Source organism: Aptenodytes forsteri, unplaced genomic scaffold (genome assembly GCF_000699145.1).
Source record: "Aptenodytes forsteri isolate BGI_AS27 unplaced genomic scaffold, ASM69914v1 Scaffold486, whole genome shotgun sequence".
Lineage (NCBI taxonomy): Eukaryota > Metazoa > Chordata > Aves > Sphenisciformes > Spheniscidae > Aptenodytes > Aptenodytes forsteri.
In genome coordinates this window covers 275,048-299,112 of record NW_008795717.1, presented here as the reverse complement: position 1 = coordinate 299,112, position 24,065 = coordinate 275,048, and the positions used below count along the sequence as shown (strand labels likewise).

General features: G+C 41.9%; 1 protein-coding gene across 1 annotated transcript in view; it reads right to left on the bottom strand.

Moving 5' to 3' along the window:
* Positions 1–22,055: 22,055 nt before the first annotated feature.
* The window catches only part of GPHN (gephyrin), a gene marked incomplete at its 5' end in the record, with an annotated part of 204,284 nt that continues 202,274 nt past the window's right edge, over positions 22,056–24,065 (bottom strand). The window contains one exon of the mRNA XM_009283545.1: positions 22,056–23,066. Coding sequence (XP_009281820.1) covers positions 22,933–23,066 — 134 coding nt within the window. The remainder of the gene's footprint in view (positions 23,067–24,065) is intronic.

Here is a 24,065-nt window from a genome sequence, read left to right as displayed (position 1 = left end):
GTTAGTTCTCATCTGAAAATCACTCTTCTCAAAATGTGCTTGGACATCCGATCCCTTTGTTTTGATGGATTTTAACTTTTTCCTTAGGACTAGGTTGTCTGTGGTGGCCTCATGCATTGGCAAGTTGTTTGGGTGCAAACTAAATTTCTCTTTGTCATCATAGGCGGTGTGCAGTGCTTCTCCAGACATGGTATTTAGCTTATGAGGGAGGTATTCCTAATTAAATCTTTAATTTATTGCATTCCATTCTATGTTACCTAGTATATGCAGCATATCTTGATATGAAATCAGTCTAACTATGAAATAGTTATTACCTCTGTACTAGCAAAATGATCATTTCTGATTAATGCAAACAGCTTTTGAATGCAGTATACTCTATTTAAGAATGTTCAAAATATGTATCATCAGTTTTCCAGCGTTCTACAATTGTAATTTCATCTTCTTCACTTCTAGTGTGTAAGTTTAGTGTGAAGTCACTGATGGTAAGCATCTGCAGCCAGTCTGTCTGTAGATGACAGTGAAGTAATGTTACTGATCCTTATTTTTGCAGTGTTTTACGTTTGTTCTTTTAGTGGACAGCAGCACTTCATAAATCATGTATCATTCAAGTACTTACTGTCCCTTGAGTAGAAAATACGCTGTACAGCCATTTTCCCAGGGACCACCTAAAAGTTTCTTCCATGTCAGTAATTGCTACTTTGCTCTTTTGATAAACAGAATCTAGAATTTTTTTTTTGCCATGGAAAATAATGTTGGAATTTCCAGTTATATTGAATGGTATTTCACTCTTGTTTAAGTTTTTGGGTGATAGCTAGAATTTGAATTTGCCACCACTTGTTTCTCATGGCATCCTAGGCTGGAATCTGATTACACATGGGCTGCCCTCAAAGAGTATTCAGTTAATTTATATTCTCAAGGAACATTAGATTGGCATTTGTCTCCTCGGAAGTTGTGAATTATGTATGTCCTCTGTGCTCATTTGGAGAAAAGCATACTGAGTCTTCCATCTCCCGTGCTTAGCTATGCTTGTGCAGAACTTATGCTTCAAAACTTCAGTAAAATACTGCACATGCTGTAAAGCACACAGAAATGTCCCAGCGACAGGTAGCAAGAGCAGCAGCAGATACTTAGTTTGCTTAATGTGAAATGCTTTCTAGTGCAGCAAGTATGTTCTGTCAAAAATGCTGCTCAGTATTCCAATAGGATAGCAATGTTTATAGCGTCTAAATAATAACAACAGTAACAACAATACCAAATCCTTATATAATGGTCCTCATCGGTACACTGCGTGGTGATTTTCAAAAGAGGTCTGGCTATCCTCGTTCTACAAATGAAGAAGCTGAGGAACAAAAAGGAAAAGTGATTTGCCCACATTCATCTAGAAGTTCACTGGCAGAAATAAAACATGTATTAGTATGATTTTGTGCCCACTACATGATACTATCACTTGTCCCCCTGCAATGTTCTGGAAGTTGCTTGCATGAGCAGCTTTCCTGACCCTATATAAAAGTGTAAGCCATAGTCAGGCATTATAAAGTTAATTCAAGTGTCTATTTCTTTGCCTTCTGCTGCAAACTACAAGTCTTCTCCCTGAAAAATGGTCTCAGTCACTGAAAAATGTAGATTCCACTGCCAAGGATCAAAATTTATTTGTTGTTGCTAGTTGTGAACTAATGAACAGAAGAATGCCGAGTTTGTATTTCAGTAATAGTTAATTGTACAATAGTAACAGGTTATGAACAGAATTGAAGTCTGCAGGGGAATTTTTCCTTCCGTGTGTACATCTTTTCCTTCTTCCAACTGCATCAGATGTCCAGGATGCTTTGCTTTATTTTCTTTTATTCCTTCTTACTGACTAATCACCTGGGATATTACTTGAAGCAGCCTACTTGACTTACTGCCACTCTTCTGGTTTCCTGCAAAGAAACATGATGAGCATGAGGAAAACAGTGCAGGAAAGCAGAGAATGGAAAGAAGCACAAGGAATCAAAAGAGAGAAAAGGACAGAGAAGATAAATGTACACCAAGAACCACAAAGGAAGAAAGATTGACCAGAGGGAATTGATTTGCCTCTGTGGGGAGTTTACTAGTGGGGAGTTTACTAGAATTTGTGCTCTGTATTCCAAACTGGCCTTTTCCCAGTCTCTCCCATGCTATTCTCCTTCAGTCACTCCTAGAAGCTATCTCACCTACTCACCTCCCAGCAGAAATCATCTTTAGTCCTTGCAGAACACCTGAGAGGTGTGAAAAGCCTGTGCATAGCTGGTATCTGTTGACATGATATTGTCGTACTTCTTAGCTGCCTGAGGGTATGTGAAGATCATTTCCATTCTCTGCTGAAAGCTGCTCAGCAGGTTGAGAAGACAACAAAGTTTGCAGGTCTAAGTAAGCCCAGGAAGAACACACGCTGCCTTTGCCTTGATATGGTGAATTCGGGAATTGATAGTAGAATGCAGACTGGGAGAAGCATGACCAGAAAATGAAGGAAAAGAGAGGAGACACAATTGCACAGGAGGAGGAATACATCTTTGGAGGAAGGTACCGTTTAAAAAGAGGAAGAGGCACAGAGCGTAGTTGAAAGAACGTGGAAAGTGAGAGAAAGAATAATCTAGAGCTAGAGAAAAGGAACAGGAAAGCTGATCAGAGGGAAAGCTGAAAAGCTGTGAGCGACTGGGAAAAAGGAACAGTTAGAGAAAGAAGCAAAGATGGTAACAGAAAGAAAACAATGGGAAATACAATCAGCTATTTTTTCTTCCCTATAAAAAATACGCTGCAAATATATTACGACAAAATTAATATCTAAAAGTAATTGTTTATATAGAATAGAAAATGGGGACAAAACTCTAGAGTGGAAGTGACTGAAATAAATAGGCAGGTCCCCTTCCCTCAATGCAACAAATCTAAATGCTGGATTTGTCAAGACAGGTTTTTTTTTTTTCCTGATATTATGGTTGTAGGTGTGTAATAGGAAAATATATGAAGTATTTCTGTTCTGATTGCTTCACTACTTCTCTATTATTACAGTTTTCACAATAAAATCACAAGAAATACAGTATTGTAGCACTAAGCCCCAGTAAAATATAATTTAGGTGTTTTAGCACTATATGTATGTCACAGACTATTTTAAAATGCAGGAAATTAATTTGAAATGAGAGTATAATTATTCTAGTACTTTGCACAAATTTGTTATTGCTGATTAACTAATATGTCATTATTTGTCTCCATTTAATGTGGAGTGCTGAAATAAGTTCTTGAGCATGTACTCGTTTATACCTCCTCATAGCCCATTGCTCTGTCAGTACCCCCATTTCTAATTGAATGGCTGGTAAGAGAGGAAGAGAGTGAAAAAGAACATAACAATGAGATACTAAAAACGATTCATGTACCAAAGTGTATGTGGAGAGACATGCAACAAGATTTTCAGACAGGTAGATGTGTATCAGTGGACGGAGAGATGTGTGCACACAGAAAAATTGAGAAAAGCAGTTAAATGAGAGCACATCATAAAACAAAATACTTCTCCTTCCAGGTTACGCAGATCACCAAGATCACCAACTGGCAATTAGGGCAATGAACTGCATGCAGCCCACCAGCCAGCTACAAGGAGGAGCACACAGTAGCATCATATTCACAAAAAATGAGGTTGATTGAACAAGAGCTCATTCAAACTTTTGTGACTTAGCAAAATGGAGAGGTATGTGGAGGAAGACCATAAAAGTTTTTATTCAAGAAACTGATTTACCCACATGCAGAAAGATCACGAGTTTAGACATAAAGTGAGGGGCATCAATAAGCTAAGTGGCTCCAGTTTTTGTCAGTGCTTGGCAGGCACAGATAACAATGTTTAATCACTGACAAGAAATGGAGAAGTATAAACAAGGGGAACTGTGAACGTTAATAAAGACTGTCTTTAGGTGCCTACTTGTTCCAGCTGGATATTCTGCAGAGATTCGTGCAGAAATGCAGGATGTCAGAAAGGACGCTAATGCTAATCCCAACATGACATTGTGCAGAGTGCTCTAAAACGTGTCCACATGCTGCTTGAAACATGAGTCCGGACCTCATGCTTGAGGACACTGCAGACACGCTATCTGGAGGTAAATTCATGCTCAGACATGGGTTTTTGGGAAGCCTTATAGCACACTGGAAGAGGAGGTATGGGCCAAGAACATTATCTCTTTGAACCGTCCTAGGCACGCAGCTTTCTCACTCTTTCCACCATCCTGTATTTTATCTGATTTTGCAGTGAAGTTGCAGTGGCTGCCGTCAGCCAAACAAGTCAAACATCAAGGCCTTTCTAGAAGAAACCTGACACTGAACCCTGGAAGGTGAGATGTAATCACAGCAGGGAATGAGCACAGGATAGGATACCTTCTAATAGTAAGGCCATACAAGTGCTCATCTATTGGCAATGTGGACGGAGGAATATTTGTTCTAAAGAACTCCCGGCTCATGAACTTTCAGCTTCTCTCCTCTATTATTGAAGTAGGAATAGCAATGGGGAAGTGAGGAAATATCAGAAACTGCCATACCTGAAGTCTGTGATTTTTTTCCACCTTTTTGGTTCATTGTATTTGTCCTAAAAAAAAAATAAAGTTCAGGAAAAAACCATTATGCCATTGCCAACAAACTCAGGAAGTCTTACCCTAGTAATATCATTATGTACCAGGATCAGTATTAAATAAGGGCTATTTTAATCTCTTTCTGTCTGCAGTAGGAGCATGTATTGCTAAATGATGTAGTAAGCCTTGTTTTGAAGTGCAGGCACACTAACACATGGAGATATTTGAATGTTATAGACTGCACTGACATATGACACATCTGAACATAGCACACATCTGAACACATCACTTAGGGCCTAGGTGAAGCTTGAGAAGTGATTATGTTGAAGTCTTGTTCTTTGTTGTCATGCAGATGCTCATGTAAGTGACAGTTTTCATTTCCTTCTGCCATCTAACTTTTGCTTGCCTAGTTTGTGCAACACCACCAACAAAAAATCTGCTCCTTTTCTGCACAAGCCAGGATGGATATGGCAGTGAAGGAGATACAGAAAAGACAGATTTCTGGTGCCAGGACATGTTGCTGATTTTGGGCAGAAAGGAAACACTGAGTCTGCCCCATACTATATGATTCTGTCATACACTGGGTGTACAAATCGAAGCTGCTTGTATGCAGATCCTTCAGCATTCAAAGAGACCACTGGCACTTAAGTCACTGAACATTCATGACTTCTGCTTGACTGCCCGTCTTTGTGACGCCAGGGGGTGGGAGGGTGAGCAGGGGGAATGGTCTTTCAAAAGCACCTAAATGTCTGAGAAACCAAAGTCTGGATAATTGGAAACCCCACCCTGTATTCTTCAGCTTCCTAATCCATTAAAGCATTAGGAAAATCACAGTAACCCTGAAAAGGTGTTGCAATAATATATTTTCTGAAGACAAAAATATGACTCATTTTACTTTTCAAAGTCAGCAGCAGAAACTAAGTATATCAGAATCGTTTTCCAAACACGCCTACCTAGTTTTCCTCTTTTCTGTGCTTTTGCTCTTCTTTGTATCCAGAGGATCTATATTCTTTGACTGCATGGTGTTTTCTTGCCTGGTTGGTTTCAGGGAGCTGTGGAAGGCTTCCCCTTTCCTTCCACTCTCTTCTGTGGGACCCACTGTACCTGAGAGGGGAACTTGGTTGGAGGAGGTTTGTTTAGTAACAACTTCTTCCGCTGTTTTGGGGTTAGGCACGTCTTGTGGGTTGTCACTCTTGAAGGAAAAAGGAAAGATTAACAGATACAGTAGCAACTGACATAAAAAATTGCTCTGCACAGAGCTGATGAGCACAACTGGAACTTTGTGATAAGATAATTTCCTGTATAGTAGTCCCCTATATACTGAATATTCTGCTATAAAGTGCTGTCAGACAGACCATCCACAGGAAATGCGATATATATACCTGGAAGACAGACTACTGTTTCTCCTACGTTATCAATTTGTTGGTGATTATTGGCCTACAGCTTTGGCTAGAGGTGACTATGCAGTGCATCAAGGGATAACAGGTCCCAAAGCTTAACCTCTGAGAGCTGTTTGTGGCTTAACCTCCAAGTTCTCTGCTTCTGATTCATGTCCAGGACTCCTTTATCTCCAGGTTATTCTCCTCTTTTTGCTCATATTTGGAAGCTGAGATAAGATCTTTGCTCTCCCTCCTGTCCAGATTTTGAGATCCATCCCTACTAAAATCTTTCTAAATCTCCTGCTTTCAGGTAGCTGAGGCAGGGATACCTGTAAGCCTCTCATGTGCAGACAGCTTTCTGTCTAAACATGAAGAGAACAGGGAGGATGTAATAATGCAAAGGAAAATCCAAACTTAAAAACTGTCAGTAGAAAAGTCAATAGTGAGTGACAGCCAACACCTCAAGGTATTGAAACACTGATGAACGTGTGACTGGAAAAATAAGACATTTATTCTGCAAAGAAAAATAGAGATTCTAGGTCTGGAGCATGATTTTAGTATATTGAATCACTAGTAGCATCTGCTGTACACGCAGGAGCTGACATTTATGTCAGGCCAGCTTATGTCCAGAAGGTTGTACAAGGATCCAGTTGTTGATATCAGATAAGAGAGAAAGCAGAAAACCCAGAAGAAAGGTCGCTATGTAGGGACAGTTGAAGCAGAAAAGTATCAGTTAAGAAATTTTATGAATCCTATACTTACTTTCTCTTAACCTATGCATTCTTGACTTAACCAAATATGATTGTGGGTTGTGGCTGTGCAGATTTTTCAGCCAAATCTGAGTCCTATACTTTCTGCAAATCTAATCTGAATATGGTAGTTTTCCCCCTAGGTTTTCTTCAGTCATCTCTTTACCTCATCACTAATTTTTCTTGAAAGAATAATCTCTCACAGTTCTCTCCTCTCTCCAAAATTCTATTTTTTTTCTAGTCCCCTTGTAATTTTTCTGCTGTATGTACACAGAGTTGTTCCTTCTCTCTGCTACCCATGGCCAGGGAGAAGATGGGAGGTCCTGAGTGCAGAGAAAAGATGTACATGCAGCACTGAGCATTGGCCATGTGATTGTGTTTTTTTCTTCTCCGTGTGAATGTGCTTCTGCTTGGCTGAGAGCTGGGTTGGCTTGAGTGGGAACTAAAGACCCATCAGTGCCTGTGCTGACAAAATGTTTGCTTGGAACATAGCTTTAACCATTATCCATTCAAGTTCCTTCCTAAGTGTGACTCTAAGGTAGCAGGTGCCTTCTGTGCTTTAGTGAAATTTCTGTTTGTGATATTCTCTCTAGGACCTTCTGAAGCATTTTTGCTGATCCTCACTGTTCTCCCTGTTTCTCTCTTAGCTGCAGCGAGCAGCTGCCTTCTGCCTGTCTGGCTGCCCACTGTAGCATTCCCCTCAAGAACTTTCTGTCCTTTGAATGGATCAAATGCCTTTACCCTCTTTGCTTATTAGCTGTGACCCCCTGCATGGGTCTCAGCTGTGCCATGTCTTTCCTTCTCTGCTTTTTTTCAGCAGGTTGTGGAATTCAGTCAAAAAGAACCATTTAAGAACATACCCCCAACTATGAGGAAAAACTAAACACCAAACAATAAGTAGTATGCTATTTATTGATTCACAAAAATTTATCAGGGCTATGGTGTGCCTAGCATCCTCACTCCCATTGCCCTGAAATTCTGTAGGGAGCTTACAACAAACCAGTTATTTTGATGAACAGAACTGTAGCTCCTTCAAAGCACACACAAAAACTTTGACTTGAGAGACAGTAAAGAATATTGGCACAAGTGATACTTTCTGATTGGTCAGCTTGAACTTTTTATATCTATTTGCTAAAGACTCACATTTTCTGATGGGTTGCTTGAGCTGGGAACTTTCTTGTGACATGTGCCAAAATCCTTGCATTTTACATCGACTTCGGTATTGCTGGTATTTTCTGGGGGTTTCAGGAGAGAGATGAGCTGCAGCCACAGGTGGAATAGGTGTTGTTCCTGGTCTGGCGGGGCACAGAGCTCTAGATAATAGGAACGGCCATTTACTAATTTTAACATGAGGTGATGCTTATCTGTGCTGTGGACAGACAGCTCCACAAACTTCAAGGGGAAGAACCTATAAAAAAAGGTGGAAACTCATCATTAAGCACAAGTGGAGATTCCTCTCAAAGAAAATATTGTGTCTGTCAGACCTACAGATAGAATAAGACTAAAAGTGAGAAACTGGAATAGGAAGAAGCTGCCGAGTGGATTTGGACGCTCTTCTTATGAGTGCCTTTAGCTGTTTGTGGAATAAATGCTGGGCAGCAGTGCACAGAATGGAGGCAAAGGAAGTTGGCTTCTCTACAATGCCTTTATCCCACTGCCTTATTCCCTGACAATCCTGTACCCCCAATCTTCCTACCAGCTTTCAGCTTCTGATGTATTTAGAAAAAGGTTTATTAAGTATTTGTAGTCATCATCTATCTATATGCATGTGAGTAGCGTTGGCCTGAAATGATGACCGGAGTGGAGCCTAAAGGTGTGTACTGAAACTTAAGTGATTCTCCTAACTTTACTGTGCTAGCGCTGGCACAAAGAGTCACTGCAAATATGAGGCCTGTTAGTAAACTGACCCTTAAAAGAAGGAAAATACTGTATGGAAATGGGAAATACATTTGTATTTCTTATTTACTCTTCAAAGAAATATTTAACCCTTCTCAGTGCTAACTCACCTGGTAAGTGCTAGCTGTTCCATGTGGGATGGCTGCTCTGAGAGTTTCCAGAAGTTTGTCGTACTTTCCTCTGGGGATACGGGCACTTTGCGCGCTACCAGCATCGCATTGGGCATTGGTGAACTGGGATTGGCAGCACAGATACCGATGGTCACGCAGCTGGGTCGGTTATGGACAGAAATTGGTTCCCCTCTTCGATTAACCTGAACAAAAAAAAAAAGCTCCATCAACACTGACATTTGCCATATGATCCCTCAGAGAATATACTACCAATACATTTCATGGTGTTTTGGCTTGAGGGCCCTAGAGCTTATGTACTGGGCTGGTGAGGAGAGAGGGGAATATGGAATAACGAGACAGGAATGTGTATGAATGAAAAGGAAAAAAGTTGAATAAGGATAAAGGACTGGAAATCACTGGCTCTTGTGTAGTCCAAATCATTGGGTATCTGATTGCTGCGGTCAGAAACCTCTTGAGTACCATTATCTTGAATTTCTCTTAGTGTAAACATGATGGAAGAGGCACTCTGTTCTGATGATTCACTGTCTTTGTCAGCATAACTGCAATATTAATAAGACCTGGTTATGAACCAGGATCCTACTAGGTGCTGTACAAACACAGAATGGAAAAAGATCCCAAGCAATTTATGTGTAAGACATGAAATTACAGAAAGAGAAAAATGAGAAAATACAAGGAGATAAGAATAAGTTGGTAATGTATGATCAAATCACGTGTTATGTACTGTTGTCAGGGTTTGGTTTTGATAGGTATCAGAGAAAGTGTGTCCTAAGAAGGAATTTGAAGGAGGACAGTACATTAAATTTGTGGATATCTAGCAGAATCTCCTCCCAAGTGTGAGAGAGAGTATGTAAAAAAAGATCAAAAGCTTTTTTTTTTTTTCATTTTAGTGTAAATGAGTCAGTGATGTTGCTGTTTTCTTGGGTTGATTGGTTAGGGCAACTGCCTCCTTGATAGTAAATGGGGTCTGATAAATAAAGCAGGAATAAATCATAAAGTACCTTGAAAACAGAGACTCTAGCTAATTAACATTCTGCATGCATATCAACAATGCAAGATTGAATTAATCAAGGCAAGACCAAAGGATGTTGCAATTATCACAAAGTGAGGTAATGAAACCCTATGAAAAACACTGTTGAGATACATCATGTAAGTAGAATTCATATATTTTAGACACACTGTGAATGCGGTATTGTAGGAGCGTAGACTGTTGCCAGAGTCTTGCTGGGTTCTTTGGCCAGTGCTTAGGGTAAGTGACAGGCAAGGTAGTGACATTGCCTGCAAGGATACTAGAAGTTGCAAGTGGGGGGAGATTGCCTGGGAAAGGCTGGCTGCCATTTAGTCTAGGTTGAACTGACCTTGATAGCTAAAAGCCTTAATAAGATCACACAGAACCAGAAATTTGCTAGAACAGTCCTAGCTGTTGCTACAGGAAGGAGTAGAGGCTGACAAGGAATGGTGAAAACATCACTCTTTGTCCTCCTTCTATAATTTGCAGCATTGCTGTTGCTGGGTTTCTGGACTATTGCCTTTAAAGTGTGAGCAGAATGAGTCTATAGAAGGGAAACATATCTGTATGTGTGTAGTAAACAGAGATTAAGAATAGTGAGAATAAATGAATGAGGAATACCTGTTGAGCTGAGGGAGGAAAAAAAAAGAGTAATCATTGCAGGCAATTTTATCTTGAGCATGCCAAATGATTTCATTTGCATGACTTTTTACCTGGACAAACTTGCTCTCGAAGATGGGAGCAGAGGTAAAAGGAGCATATTCTCCTTGGCTAAGAAGTCTCTGAAGGTCACCCATAATGGACGCCTGACTTGAACTGATGCTCTTAAAATCAAACTTGCTATTCATTTTGCCTATCCACAAAACAAAAATAAATTCACAAGTTAAAGGGAATAGAGATAACAAGGATATATGTTAAGAAACCCTGATTATGAAAAGAAACAAATATAATCCTTCCTGATAGGCTTTATTATACTACGAAAGAGCAGACCCTTTCCCCCCAAAACACACATTCACTTTGAACATGCAATCTCAAGTGCAAAGGGGAACTTAAGGCTTTCTCACAGCTCCTGACTCCTCTTTTACTGTTTATTTAAGGAAAAAGGGCCTGTGAATCTATAAACACTAGTTTGCACAAGCTATTCTGTACTTATGTTCTTCTTGTTTATAAGTAATATTGTATATTTTTGCCACTGTTAAGATAATATGTTTTTATTGATGTATTTTTTACATGAGTATAGTGACATACTTTGCAAATAACAGTAGAAACCCTTGGCTGTTCTCAGTGCTAGATGGTGACTTCTATCTTTGCACCTCTTGGATCACATGTTTTTGCCAGGAGTCAAGAAGAGGGCAGCACTTAGATGAAGTAGAAATTCTCCAGCAGCTGACCAGGCTGACTTTAACACAAAAGCTGGAGAATAAGTAACATAATATTGACTTATTGAGGAGCAAAAAAAAAATTCAAGGCTATTCATTAATTACATTTTATAAATCTTTATTAAACAGCTAATTTCTATTTAACCTAAGTAGGTACAAAAGTCAAATGATTTGTTCACAACTGCTCAGTAAGTGGCAGAATGCCAAGAAGAATAGAAATACCCTGCCACTGGGTTTTTTAAAAAATAGATGTAGTAGACTTCTACTTCCCATTCATACCTTGTTTCACTTAGGTCAATCCATTTCTTACACAGAGGAGTATGTCTAAGAGAGGACACGAGTGTGCTAGTCCCTTCTGCAGAGCCCGCTGGAATTCTCCCAGCACTAGAAACCCATGATCGGCAGCATCATCAGGCACAGTCTTGATGATATGGTTTCCCTGCTTGAGTTTCTTTAAGAAGTGATGATATGAAGAGAAGTGGTACACGAATGCATGTACGTGAGGCAGCAAGTTTTGTCGTAACAGGCAGGCAGGGTAGTTTAGAAGAACTCAGCCCTATCACTGCTGGCATCACAATACGTCACCTGGTTTGTGCTCTCACCAGTCCTGGCAGCAATTCCATTTCTTGGTTGCATCAGGGCATAGTGGTAACAGGTAGCATGGATTCACCTGTAACAGAGGCACATTAAGGGCATGATAACATCAGAGATTTTTGTATAGGTAATGTCCATGCAGTGCAGGCTGCCAGGGAACAGCAAGAGTTGGTCTGCTCCATGAAGGATGGTGAGCTGGGAGCCAAGGATTACCTCAGCAGAGGCATTGCCTTCAACAGTCAAGGCATAGTCCTCCAATCCCGCAGAATTCAAAGTGAATGGACTGAGCAGGGTGGTGGTAACAAGGTCTGCTGACAGGCACAGATGAGACAAGGTGCAGAACCAAATCTGGAGTCCATCCTGAGACCCTGTTCCAGAAATCCAGTCAGGAGCAGCAGCAGGCAGGACCAGAGGCAGGACTGTAATAGATGTCCAAGAGAGTCCACCCAGGAGTCAGGGCTGGTGATAGATACACCTATAGTCTCTCTCAAACAAGGACCAGGTGCCCAGGCCAGGGTTTAAGTGTATCCCAGACCCATGGGCAGGGGGTGTGGGGTGGAGGTCTCAGGTGAGGGCAGTTAAGGCCTATTGGTGCACTCAGGGCCCTGGCCTGAGTGTTAATGAGCCAATTTAAAATGCAGCTTGTATTCATGTGTCTTGCTCTGGTTTGTAAATTTTAGCTTCTCTCTATACATTCTTTTGCCAGAGTAACCATTCAGATCAGCCAGGTGATGTCATAATCAACCTGATGTTAACTCCTTTTTTTCACCCTGAGTGATAACACTGCTGCTTCCAACTCAGCCTGGTGCTAGGACAGAGTTCAGGCCATGACTGAGCACCAGGCTGGTTGAATCAGAATTGATATTGCAAAATGACAGTTATGTTGTCTGACGGTTTGAAGAACTGTTGTGCAATCTCCTTTGCAGGTACACAGCCTCCTTTGGGTAGGTAGACATCCACCCTTGCTTAGGTAGAGCCCACCATAGCACAGCTTCTGGACTGTCTGATGATACTATGCACTGACATAGCAATGTCCAGCAGAAACGCTTTCTGCTCTGCCCACTATACAAGACAACTCTGATCCAGCATGGAAAACGATGGAGCTTTTCTCTCCCGGCTGGATTTCAGCTGTGTAATATACATGGCCGGAGAAGGATAAATAGCATTACTCTAGCAAAACCACCACCACCAAGTCCTTTTTCAACATTGAATTGCCTTTCCTTCTCTAGCCAATGGAGCTGTCATTGCGAACACCACCACGAGTGAGTGACTGAGCTGGAGGAGGCTGACTCCACAGTCAAGTGGTCACAGCTCTTGCCTGAACCATGGAAGCTGCAAGCCCTGTCTACCTACCCCAAATACACGCATATACTTAGCCCTTGTTTGGACTGTGCAGTAAGTGTGGTATGCGGATACCAGAGGAAGGAGAGTCTGAGCTAAGACAGTGGACACACCGTCCACAAGGACTCTTGTAGTGCAGGATAATAACATTTTCACACCTAAGACAGCATTACTATATGATGCTCCGTTGTGCTATGTGCATGTTTTGGCATGGACAGTGCTAGCTAGCTCAGGTGCCTCTGCATCACTCATCGCTCTAATGTGTTGACATGTATTTAATCTCCCTGTCTCAGGGTAATGCATCAGCTATTGTAAGACATGTTGCTATCGGTTTTTTGAGACATGTTTTGTGTGGCTTTTGAGGGAGGTGGGGGGTGGGGTGAATCCAGTAGCCTGACAGAAGGAAGGCTGCTGCAGCTCCATGCCCCCAGGTCCAACCAACAATAAGGCTGAGCCTGTATTCCCAGTAGGTACAACACACAAACTCATGTACACAACACATATATACAGCACTCACACAAACACAGACAGCACCAATGGCCTCATCCTGTTCCGCTCTCTGTCTGATCAGGATGAAGGTCCATGAGTGTGAAATACAGATATGTATGCAATGTACATCCCTTCAGCAGCTGGGCTCAGACACTCAGTCTGTCTCTCCAGTATCTGGCCCCTGGATCCCAGTTTCCCCAGCTGCTGGCACCTGGGCATATGAGCCCCTGAGGCTGCAACCCCACTCCTGTCACTGATACAGACCCCTCACTCAGACACACACGCGCGCACACACACACACACGTGCACACGGACACATATACATTGTAGTCTCTGCAGTAGCTGGCTTCGGACACACAGTCCACCCAGTAGCTGGTCCTGGATCCTTGGTATCTCCAGGTGCCTCCCCCCGGAGACACCTATGCACACACGGCTGCAACCCCACTCCTGTCACTGATACAGACCCCTCACTCAGACACACACGCGCGCACACACACACACACGTGCACACGGACACATATACATTGTAGTCTCTGCAGTAGCTGGCTTCGGACACACAGTCCACCCAGTAGCTGGTCCTGGATCCTTGGTATCTCCAGGTGCCTCCCCCTGGAGACACCTATGCACACACGCATGCGTACACACACACACACACACACACAGATGGGTCTCGTGACCCGCAGACCCCATGGTCTCTCCAGCAGCCATCTGGGACTCCCCTGGTCCCCCCAGTAGCTAGCTCCTCCCACGGTCTTGCCTCTTCCTCACCGAGGAAAACAGTTAGAAATGACATTTGATAAGACAGGACAGACTGTGGTGATCAGGCAGGGCACAGGGCATGGCCAGACAAGCATACCTGTTTACACTTGAACCAGCCCTTTTTATCCCCTTATCCCTCTATTTTCCTACATCCGTTCCTCCCCAAATCCCCTACACCCAATCCTTTCACCACTTTTGGTTCCTCTCCTAAACATCCCATAAGTCTTGTGCAATCCTAAAATGCTTTTCCCCTGCATCCCATAATGTGTCCCGCACCCCCAGGCAGTAACCTCCCATAGTCTGAAGGTGGTTGTGAGAGCCCTCCCATTGCCTCATATTGATGGTTTTCACACTTGGGCAGGGGATGAGGCTCTCCTGCAACAGCCCTGGGAGAGGCCCAGCCAGGGTGTCCCTATGAGTCCTTAACTTGGGTTCCTGCCTGCCATTGTGTCCCGGTGCTCCTCTGGGTTTGTGGTGATGGGCCTTTGATGGGCTGATGGCTCCTGCGATGGGCCTGGGAGTAGCTGGGGCAGGGTGTTACTCAGGTTCTCCCATCTGCTATCCCCTCTGTGCTCCTTTGTGTGTGTGCTTTTTATCACTCCCCCAAAAAAAAGGACTGATATTTTTGTTATTTTTTTGTTTTAATCTAACCCTAGCCACCACCTCTTAGAAAAACTCCAGCTAATGGAGAAGGCAGCAGCAGCATGACTCCTTAGCAACGCAGGCTGCCAAGAGCATATTAAATCCTGTCTTCTGCTCTGTTCTCTGGCTTTTCATAGCACATTGGGCAAATTGATTGGATTTAGCAGGTGGGGAGTGAATTACAGAAAGTCAGTCATGGATGTACAGTGCCAACTGACTATCTTTTGTTTAGATGGGTTCAAGTACCATTGCATCTGCATGTGTACCTCGCCGCTCCTGAAAGACTGGCAGATAAGTAGCTCTCAGGCCATTTTTATTTTCATTATTCAATACCTTTAGTGATGAATAGCTACCTAGTGCTGACACAAAAGCCCCGACAGGCTGTGCTTGCAGAAGTGCGTAGTATGCCACCAACAACCGGCTGTAATCAGCATTGGCTCCAGTTGAGCTGCCTACACATTCCTGTGAGCTAATTCCCCCGAGTACAGCACATGCACCTACCAGGGGGCTCTGCAGAGCCACATCCCAAGAGATTGCCCACCAGTCTTCACCATGAACATGCCTGCTCCAGCAACCTCATCCAAATACAAGAAAGCTATAGGAAAATATTAAGCCCATTTTTTTTTTTTTCACTGCAGCTTCTCCATGTATGCACGAGGGTGGTCTTGCCTGAGGTGGGATTTATTAGGTCAGCTGGCAGTTCTCCCAAGTAATGCAACAGCATCCTAAAACAAGAGTACAGATGAAGAGCCTGTCATCACCAGTGGGCAATCCAGCTGGCAATAAACCACAAGAAAAGATCAGGCATGATAAGGTAAAGTATCAACATTATAGCAAAACTGTCAAGCCACCAAAGCAGGTCTTTTCACACAGTATAGAACAGATTCTCAGCTGCAGTAATCAATGCAGTCTCCGTTACCAGATTAAATTAAAGGAAAGTAAATTAAAGGAAGATACTCATTTACCAGGACCAAGAACTGCAAATGGATTGCTCAAAATTGAGTGGAAGTAAGTTAAAACAGCTGAGGAAATTCAAGGCGATAAAAGTAAAACGATGCATATAAGGAAAACATTTTCTTGAACTGTTGTTATAATTACTGTTTTTAGGTTGACTACTACCAATTAAGAATGAGACTTTAAGGTTATCTGTATTTTACAATCCGTAAAAACACATTGGTCAGAAGCACTGAAGAAAAAAAAATTAACTATTAGGAAGCAGAGAACAAATGGAAGTCATCATTTTGTGGTTATATGAGATAGTGATGCCTTTTAATACTGTGTGCAGTTCTGGTCTCCCTGTCTCAGACAGAATATAGTAAAACTGAAGAGGGTACACAGAGGAGCAACAGGGATGATCCAATTTATGGACCCTTGGAGACAGAACATGACCACAAAGGGCAGACTACATAGATTAGAAGTCTTAATCCAGATGATAGCCATCTATAAAACTATGGATGGCCAAGTGAGGGTGACTTCTCTTTGTCTGCTCCAACGCAAAAGCCTAAGAGGCATCAAACAGAACTAGGAGGTGGCAGATTCAGCACAAAACAGAGGAGATGCTGCATCACGCTGTGAAAGTGTGGGACTTCTTGCCACAAACACTGTGGGTGCTGGGGGAGTATTTGGAAGATGGATCATTACCTACTTGCCATGCATTTATACTCTTTCTTCCTGAGATGTGAGCTATTGGCCACTTTTTTGCAGGGGGGAGATTGTTTTAAAAAAAATTACCTAGAAGCGCACAGGGAAGTTTCTGGCATTATGTTGTCTCCTTCTCAGCAGTTTCTCGAGTAGTCCCACAGAAGCTGCCTTCTCCTGCTGGTACCAGCCATTGCCAGTGTAGGAAGTTGTGTCTGCAAACATCTGGGTTGGCTTCTCCTGGCCCAGTGTCTGGTCTGCACATCGTTGCAGAATCGGGTCCCCCTTAGTGCTCCAACAGCACAGTGTTTCAAAATGATGAAGTCACTGGTTACTTTGCCACAACAGACCAACATCCCAGTTAGGAAATGCTCTTGTCAGACAGGTAATAATGTGTTATGTTGTTATGTGTTATGTTGGTTTTTAAAAGCTTTACATCCTTGATGTGCTAACTCTTGTTTGTCCTGCTGATCTTTCTGATTTCTGTTTGGTAATGGCATCCTTTCACACCATCGTGGGCCACAGTAAAATCCACATGAGGAGAATGTCAGGTACGGACAAAAGCCGCTTTGCATGCTTTCTTGTCAGTCCGGTGGGACAGTTTTGTGTGTGCCAGTGGCTGGTAACATGTTAGTATTGCACTATGACTTCTTTTCTTTTTAATGGAAGCAAATGCATCTGGATATGGCTCTCAATCTGGCAGTTCCGCACCTACAAAAGGAGTAAATCAGGGTTTTGAGATCTTACCCTGCTGTTGTTTCTAAGGTAGTTTTTGCATGGATATATACTTACCTTCCATCTTCTCGTATACTTTTTTTGAAGTTACTTTACTTCTACTTTTGAATCCCTGATTATCAAGATCATGCCAGTGCATTTACTTCCTCTGGTATGTTCAGATTATCTGTGGAGTTACTGACGTACAGTCAGGTTTTGGTTTTGCTTGTGAATTAACTCTGCAAAAATTAAGTTGGCTGCCTATATTTTTAAACCCAAATTGGGTCCATGCGAACGCAGAAGTTCTTGCATAGGGACAGAGCATGCTGGATGTCACTGTACAGTGCTGCGATGGAGCAAGTAATGCCAGCCAGACCACTCTGACAACTAGAGAGCTACCGAGCATCTGTGCATCTCCCTTTCGAAGGCTTTCTATTCCAAGAGCTTTGTCAGCTTGTGTGCAATATGGCACGAATGCACAGAGCAAGTCTTAATCTAATGCTGGATATGAGTCACTAAGCCCTTTCAGAAAACATGCAACTAGCAGCACATCATGAGGCTGTAACATTTGCAAAACCCACAGGCTTTTCCTCCCCATGAGTTAGCCAAGAAGTGTCTGCATTTCAATGCTGAGTTTAAATCCAGCATGGGGACTCACCTTTCCGGGTGGAGGCTGGGATATACTTACTAGAAAACAAAAGTCAAGTCTTAAAAAAAAAACAAACCACATCCCATAAAAGTAAACATAGAAGAAACAACAATGTGGATTTTTTCACTCCGAGTAAATAGAGAAGTTCAGCTGCTGACAGTATCATGCTGACGGGGTGCAAATGCTGCGTTGTGTCTTTTGAGGCTGGCTGGCTTTAGGAAGGCGAAGGGGTTGCCAAACCATTTCGTTGCCAAAACAATTAGAGATCATGTTCTTCATCATGAGGTGAAGGCACTTAATTGCAACATACTGGCCAAATACTGCTATGGGAAACTATACCTTGTCTCTATTCAACAGGTTGCTGCTTCAGCGATCATCAGCTGCTGCAATTGTTCTCCCCACTGCAAATCCTTTTTCTTCATCAATAATTGTGACTTTGACCGCCTTGTTGGCCCCCTCTCCTAGAAATGTCTCTGCTTTCTTTGACTACAGGCATAAATGCCCTTCCCCATCTAGCCTGTAGTGCTAAAATTCAGCTTTTTCATGGGAGTAACGCCAGCTGACTTTAACTAGCTTCAGGAAGGAGACTACCGTAGATATAAAGCATTTAAGCAAAGTGTTTCTTACCTGGTATTTTGGGAAACGTGTAAAATAACCTCACAAAAGAAATATTAGGTTGAGAATATATTCCTGAATTTATTTGGGATAAAAGTGTATTAGAAATGTTTGGAAAGTGTCATCATAAATGACAGACAATTTTGATGCTTTTTTTCTGATATTAAAAACTAGTTTCAATTTTCCAGCTAAGGAAAAATAAATTTTTTGGCAAATTTTATGCTTGAGCATTTCAACATCTACCCTTTTCCTTCTTATTCTTAGTTTCCTGTCAGGTAAGAGGAAGAGTATATGGATCATTACATGTCAGCCCGATCTACTGCTTGATAACGTAGCCTGAATTGGGCTCCGACTCCTCATTTGATGCTCTCACACTCTCCCACCTAGTTCCTCAGGCGAAGTACAAAGCTGTATATCCAAATATACCAAATAAATGTATGCAAGAACGAGACTCTGCCTTTAAAACAACCATTGAACTTGACTGCTGATGAATCTTTATGCACTTCCTGAGAGATGTGTCTTCAGCATTAACCAATACTTACGGCCCTTACTTTGCTTGTCTTCTCTTTGTCAACTGCAAATACGGGTACCTGGAAACACCTCAGTGCTGTTATCATGTAAGAAAACAAAGCTGTGATATGTTTCTTATATTTTGATTTAATGTATATTTTTCTTGTCTAACACAAAACCTCACAAACAGTTCAGGTGATGGCGCTATTTTTCAGAAGCTGAGTATTAGAACATAATGGAGGGCCATAGGAAGTGGTGGGCCATCTTAGCCTGGCATCTGCTTTCCAAAATAAGATGTCCCACTTGAAGTCTCAGCTCTCAGACATAGTTCCCGCCCTGCAAGTGCTGGCAGAGCTGTCAGCCTGAAGAGCTTTCCTGAGCGTGACTTGAGGCAGGCCCTGAACTCTGCTGCCATAGGAAGGCAACGAGGCTGGCACGTGCCATCCCAACACTGACAGACTTGGAACCAAGGCAACCGGAAGGAAAAGGTGGATCCAGTCACTATGCTGGGCACTTCTGTGGTCAGTGCAGGGTACGTGCCGACTGCCCGTGGCCTGAAGACCATCTTTACCGGGCCTGAGGCAAGCAGCATGGCTTCTGGACTGAGACATGTCAAAGAAGACAACCTTTAGCACTTGGTGCAGAGCGGCAAGCTGGGAAGGACAAAGACAGAACCTGCAGGGTGATTCCAGTTGCATATTGTCCTTAAGCAGTATCCATGTTGTAATATGTTTTAAGTGCAGCCCTTCAGCTCAAGAATCAAAAAGGCTAAAGATTCCACATTAATTAGTAATCTCTGGAGTCATACAGATCTGTAATAACTACCTACAGATCAAAGACATTTCACGTTTAGCATATTTTAATATCAAGATAGAATTAACATTGTAATTAAAGTCTTGAAATTAGTATTTGGAACAGGCTGGTCTATTCTTCTATTTATCTGAATGAATACAGCCAATTTTTGAATGATGTTTCACGTCCAGGTGTGCAATCAAGGTTTTGGTACCAGCTAGCCAGGATACAAAAGTTGCTGTAGGATTTGTAGGTCACTGTAGGATTATCCCAGCTGGATGAGTGGGACTCGGAAGGCCCACTGCGTATGATCATTCCCATGTATAGGCGCTGAAGAAAATGCTGTAAAAAGAAGAAAACTACAAATGTTGGAATACCAACCTTATCTTCAGTCATTGCTGGCATTGCTTCTTGTTGTTAAGTAAGTTACCATTTTGATTGTGCTAAAACCTTGTCTAGAGAGGTAAAAACAGTGAAAATATTCCTTAAAATGTTTCCATTTGCAAGTCTCAGTCCTTGAACCAAAGTAACCACATACATGAAGATCCGTTTGTCCTTGATTTCTTTTCTGAAGCCTCCAACCTTCCCTGAAACCGTGAGTTGGGAATGTTAAAAATAAAAAAGTGATTTAAATGTATCTATTTATATCCATTTATATTACAACAACCAAGGCAAATTCTTTAGATTTTAGGCTTGATAATTGAGACATAGTTGTAATGATGATTTATTATACAGCTCCCAGAGTTACCTCTCCAACATACTGCTATGGCTTTCAGCGTTAACGAAGGCTGGGCTGTGAGCATCTCTCTCAGAAACTGCAAAGCTTATTTTCTTCCATAAAACTTTGAACGCTGGGCAGAGGGGATTACAAAAGACAGTAGAGTGGCTAAAGCAGTTTATATTATCAGTGATTTGGAAAAAAGTTATCTTGATTAACCTCTAAATGCTTTATTCGTTACAATGGTAGTTAAGTGTTACGATGCCGAGATACGGTTTCAACAGAGCTGTGCATTATACACAGCATTGTGCCAACTCTTCTCTGCCACATTTGTTTTGAGTAATGGTTTTAGTGTAAACCAGACCCAAGATATGTCTGGCTAGGTTTCCTCACATCTCTCTTTTATCTTTGTCTAGCATCTCCAATTGCATGAACAATCTTCCCTGAGGTTGTTGTTACTCGTGTCCTTTATAAATTTCCAATTTTCATTATATGCGCTGCCTGTAATAACTCCTAACTACATAATAATCCTTTGGATTATAAAAGGCAGTGTTCTTACATTATTTCTCAGAGAGGAGTTAGCTCTCCTCTCTCCTCCTTCTTCTGTGGTTTACAGGATTGGTACAGTAAATACAGGCATTCATGAATTTAATTTGGTACCATCCTGCTGCTACACAGAGAGATCTCAAATGTGGACATGTAGCCCAGAACAAAGAAATATGATCAGCAAGTTGTGTTACTATTCTTCTGAAAGATCAGCCCCTGGGGTGCCTTTGAACACGGTGTATGCCCACCTGCCTTCAACCTTGGCAATGGCCTGTGCAAGGAGTATTCAGGCTGCTGCACAGCAAACAAAGAGTTTGGTTTTAAAACCAGCCTCAGGGATGCCCTCTGCGGTTATCATAGAACTACAGCTCCGGTCCACCCTGGCAGTCAGGACTTAAACCCAGTTTTCTGTGTCCTCCCTGACTAAGTCTTCAAAAAATACTATAGACAAATGTTCTGGCTTCATGAATGGAGTTGATGGGATAGCATTTTACCCATGAATTCCAAGAAGCAAGGTGTTGCAGGGCACTGCTATGGTCTTAATCCCAGATGAAATGTGAAATTACCAAAATACATAATCTGGCGAGGGCCAAATAGTCCCAGTATCAAAAAGAGAATCTCATGGAAAAAAAAAAAGAATGCTCTATCAAATTCCACACAGTGCAGCACAAGGGCTGTTTGCAACTGCTACGCAGTTTAGACGGGAACAAAAAGTATTCGCCAGCTTTGACCAGTCCAATTGTAAAACCCCCCAAATGCTGCTTCCATTTTGTCCCTTGGGAGATGAGTGAGAGAGCTCACTCTGTATTTTCAGTTCACTCGTGATACTGTACATGAGGGAAGTAGATTCCATATACTATTTTCCCTTCCTTCCTGTCCTCTTCCCCCACCCCAAATACCCTCTTAAACCACTGTTTTTTTGGTTCAAACAACAAGGCTAAACAGGTGAAATTTTAAATAATGATTGAGGATTTTTTTTATTCATTTAAGTTTCAATATCATTACAGAAAATGTTATGGTACAGAGTTGTTTAACATTAGTTTTATTTCTTTGCTCATTTAATTTCCACACGAATGCTGGTAACACTAATATCTGTACAAGATCAGTCTTTGATTTTTTTTAGTTTTTAGTTCTGTACATTTTTAAATGTATTGGTTAAAAAGGCTGTCAGCACTTAAGGAAGCGATTTTTTTGTTTGTTGAAATAAAAGGTATCCAGTTACTGCCCAAGAGTACTGAGCTGGGTGGCTGCCGGGACAAGAGAGATCCCTGAATGCGCAGCGAGGTGAGAAAACCTCGGGGCTTCATTGGGTTCCCAGTGCAGCCACTCTGCTTTTGGCACTGTGCACATCAACACGAGATACAAGATAAAGAACAAGCAGAAGCTCTCTGTGAAGCGGTTATGAAGCATACTAATAAGGGAAATCCAAGTGTTGTCTACGCTAGTATAAATAAGCAGACAGCCTTGTTTTAAGAGCATAAGTAGTTGTATCTTAAAGATGAGAAAAAACACAAGTTCTGCAGGCACCTACTGCTGTCTACTAAAAGCTACCGCTATTAGAACTAGCATTGAACACACAAAGCAATTGCAAGGAAAGGAAAAAGTTGCTTTGATATAATCAGAATAAATTTCTTTGTTAAGATTTGTTTTAAAGTTTTTTTTAAAAGGTATTTATTTAAATTCCATTTGAAATATAATTCAAGATGTTGACTATACTGATCAACTTTTATCCAAATCAGAAAAACTAGCTGTGCCGTTGCATATTACAGGATACAGTCAATGATATGTGGACATGCATCAAAGCTTCGCTCTTGCTGGTGACATCATAGCCTTCCAATGACCATGACATCCACCACCTCCCCCTTGTGAAGCTCCACATACTGCTCTGTCTTTGGAGGTAGCATCAACAGTCCATTGGCACTGCGCATACTCATCAGACGACTGCTCATCTGATTCCCTACAGGAGAGCGAGAGAAAAATTTCAGTTAAGTTTTCAGTTAGTTTCGAATGCTGCAACACACCACGTGGGAAACAAGAGCTGTTCTTACGAAGATGTCCATGTTGCTAACTTATTCACAGAGCTGGGATCTCCCTGTTCCAAGGTGGATGGAAACAGAGAACTCTGTAGAGAATTCGTCAGCCTCTCATCGCTCTGGCTCTCAAAACTCTCATTCCCCCTGCTGATTGCTTTCCTACGCAGCCTTCCACATTATCTGTACCTCGTATCTTGTCACAGTAAATTGCTGTTCTGTTGGAATTTCTAATCCTATCAAAATTACTTTATTTTTCAATTTGCATACCTAATTCTGATTGTACAAAGACTAAAACCAGCACAGTCTAGAATCTTTTTAATATCCTGTTATAGAATAAGTTTGATTAACTGTATTCTTCTCTCTGAATAGTCTCGTTTAGCATTAGTAGCTTAGCACTAGTAGCTAAAGTAGTTGAAGCCTTAGGCCGCAAGAGCTGACAGAGAATAAACTTTTCGATAAAACTAATGCTGCTAACACAGAACTAGCTGAATCTGGCAGATGTGAGCAGAATGAAGAAGGACCAAGGAAACAATTCCAAGAGAATGAGGTAACTTCAGAAGAAGGCCAGCCCAGCGACAAAGAAAACCAGTAAGAAATCAAGAGACCACCGACCAGAATTAAGTGATTGGATTTGGGGATCGGGTGCTGGGTGGTACGGGTATAATTGGAGGGCGTGATCTGGGGTAGGGGTCCCTCTCCAGAGGCACCCAGCTCGGGCTGTAACCTGAGAACTAATAAAAGAAGAATTGGAAACCTTCACTCGGACTTTACATTTTTCAGCAGGATCCTAGGGCCGGACCCTGTTATGGCAGCCGGCTGTGTAAATCCGTAACATATACCACCTCAAAGGAATGGGTTTCTTTGGGACACTGAGCTTCACAACATGGCCTGAAGATAAACAGTATCATATTGGTAATACTGAC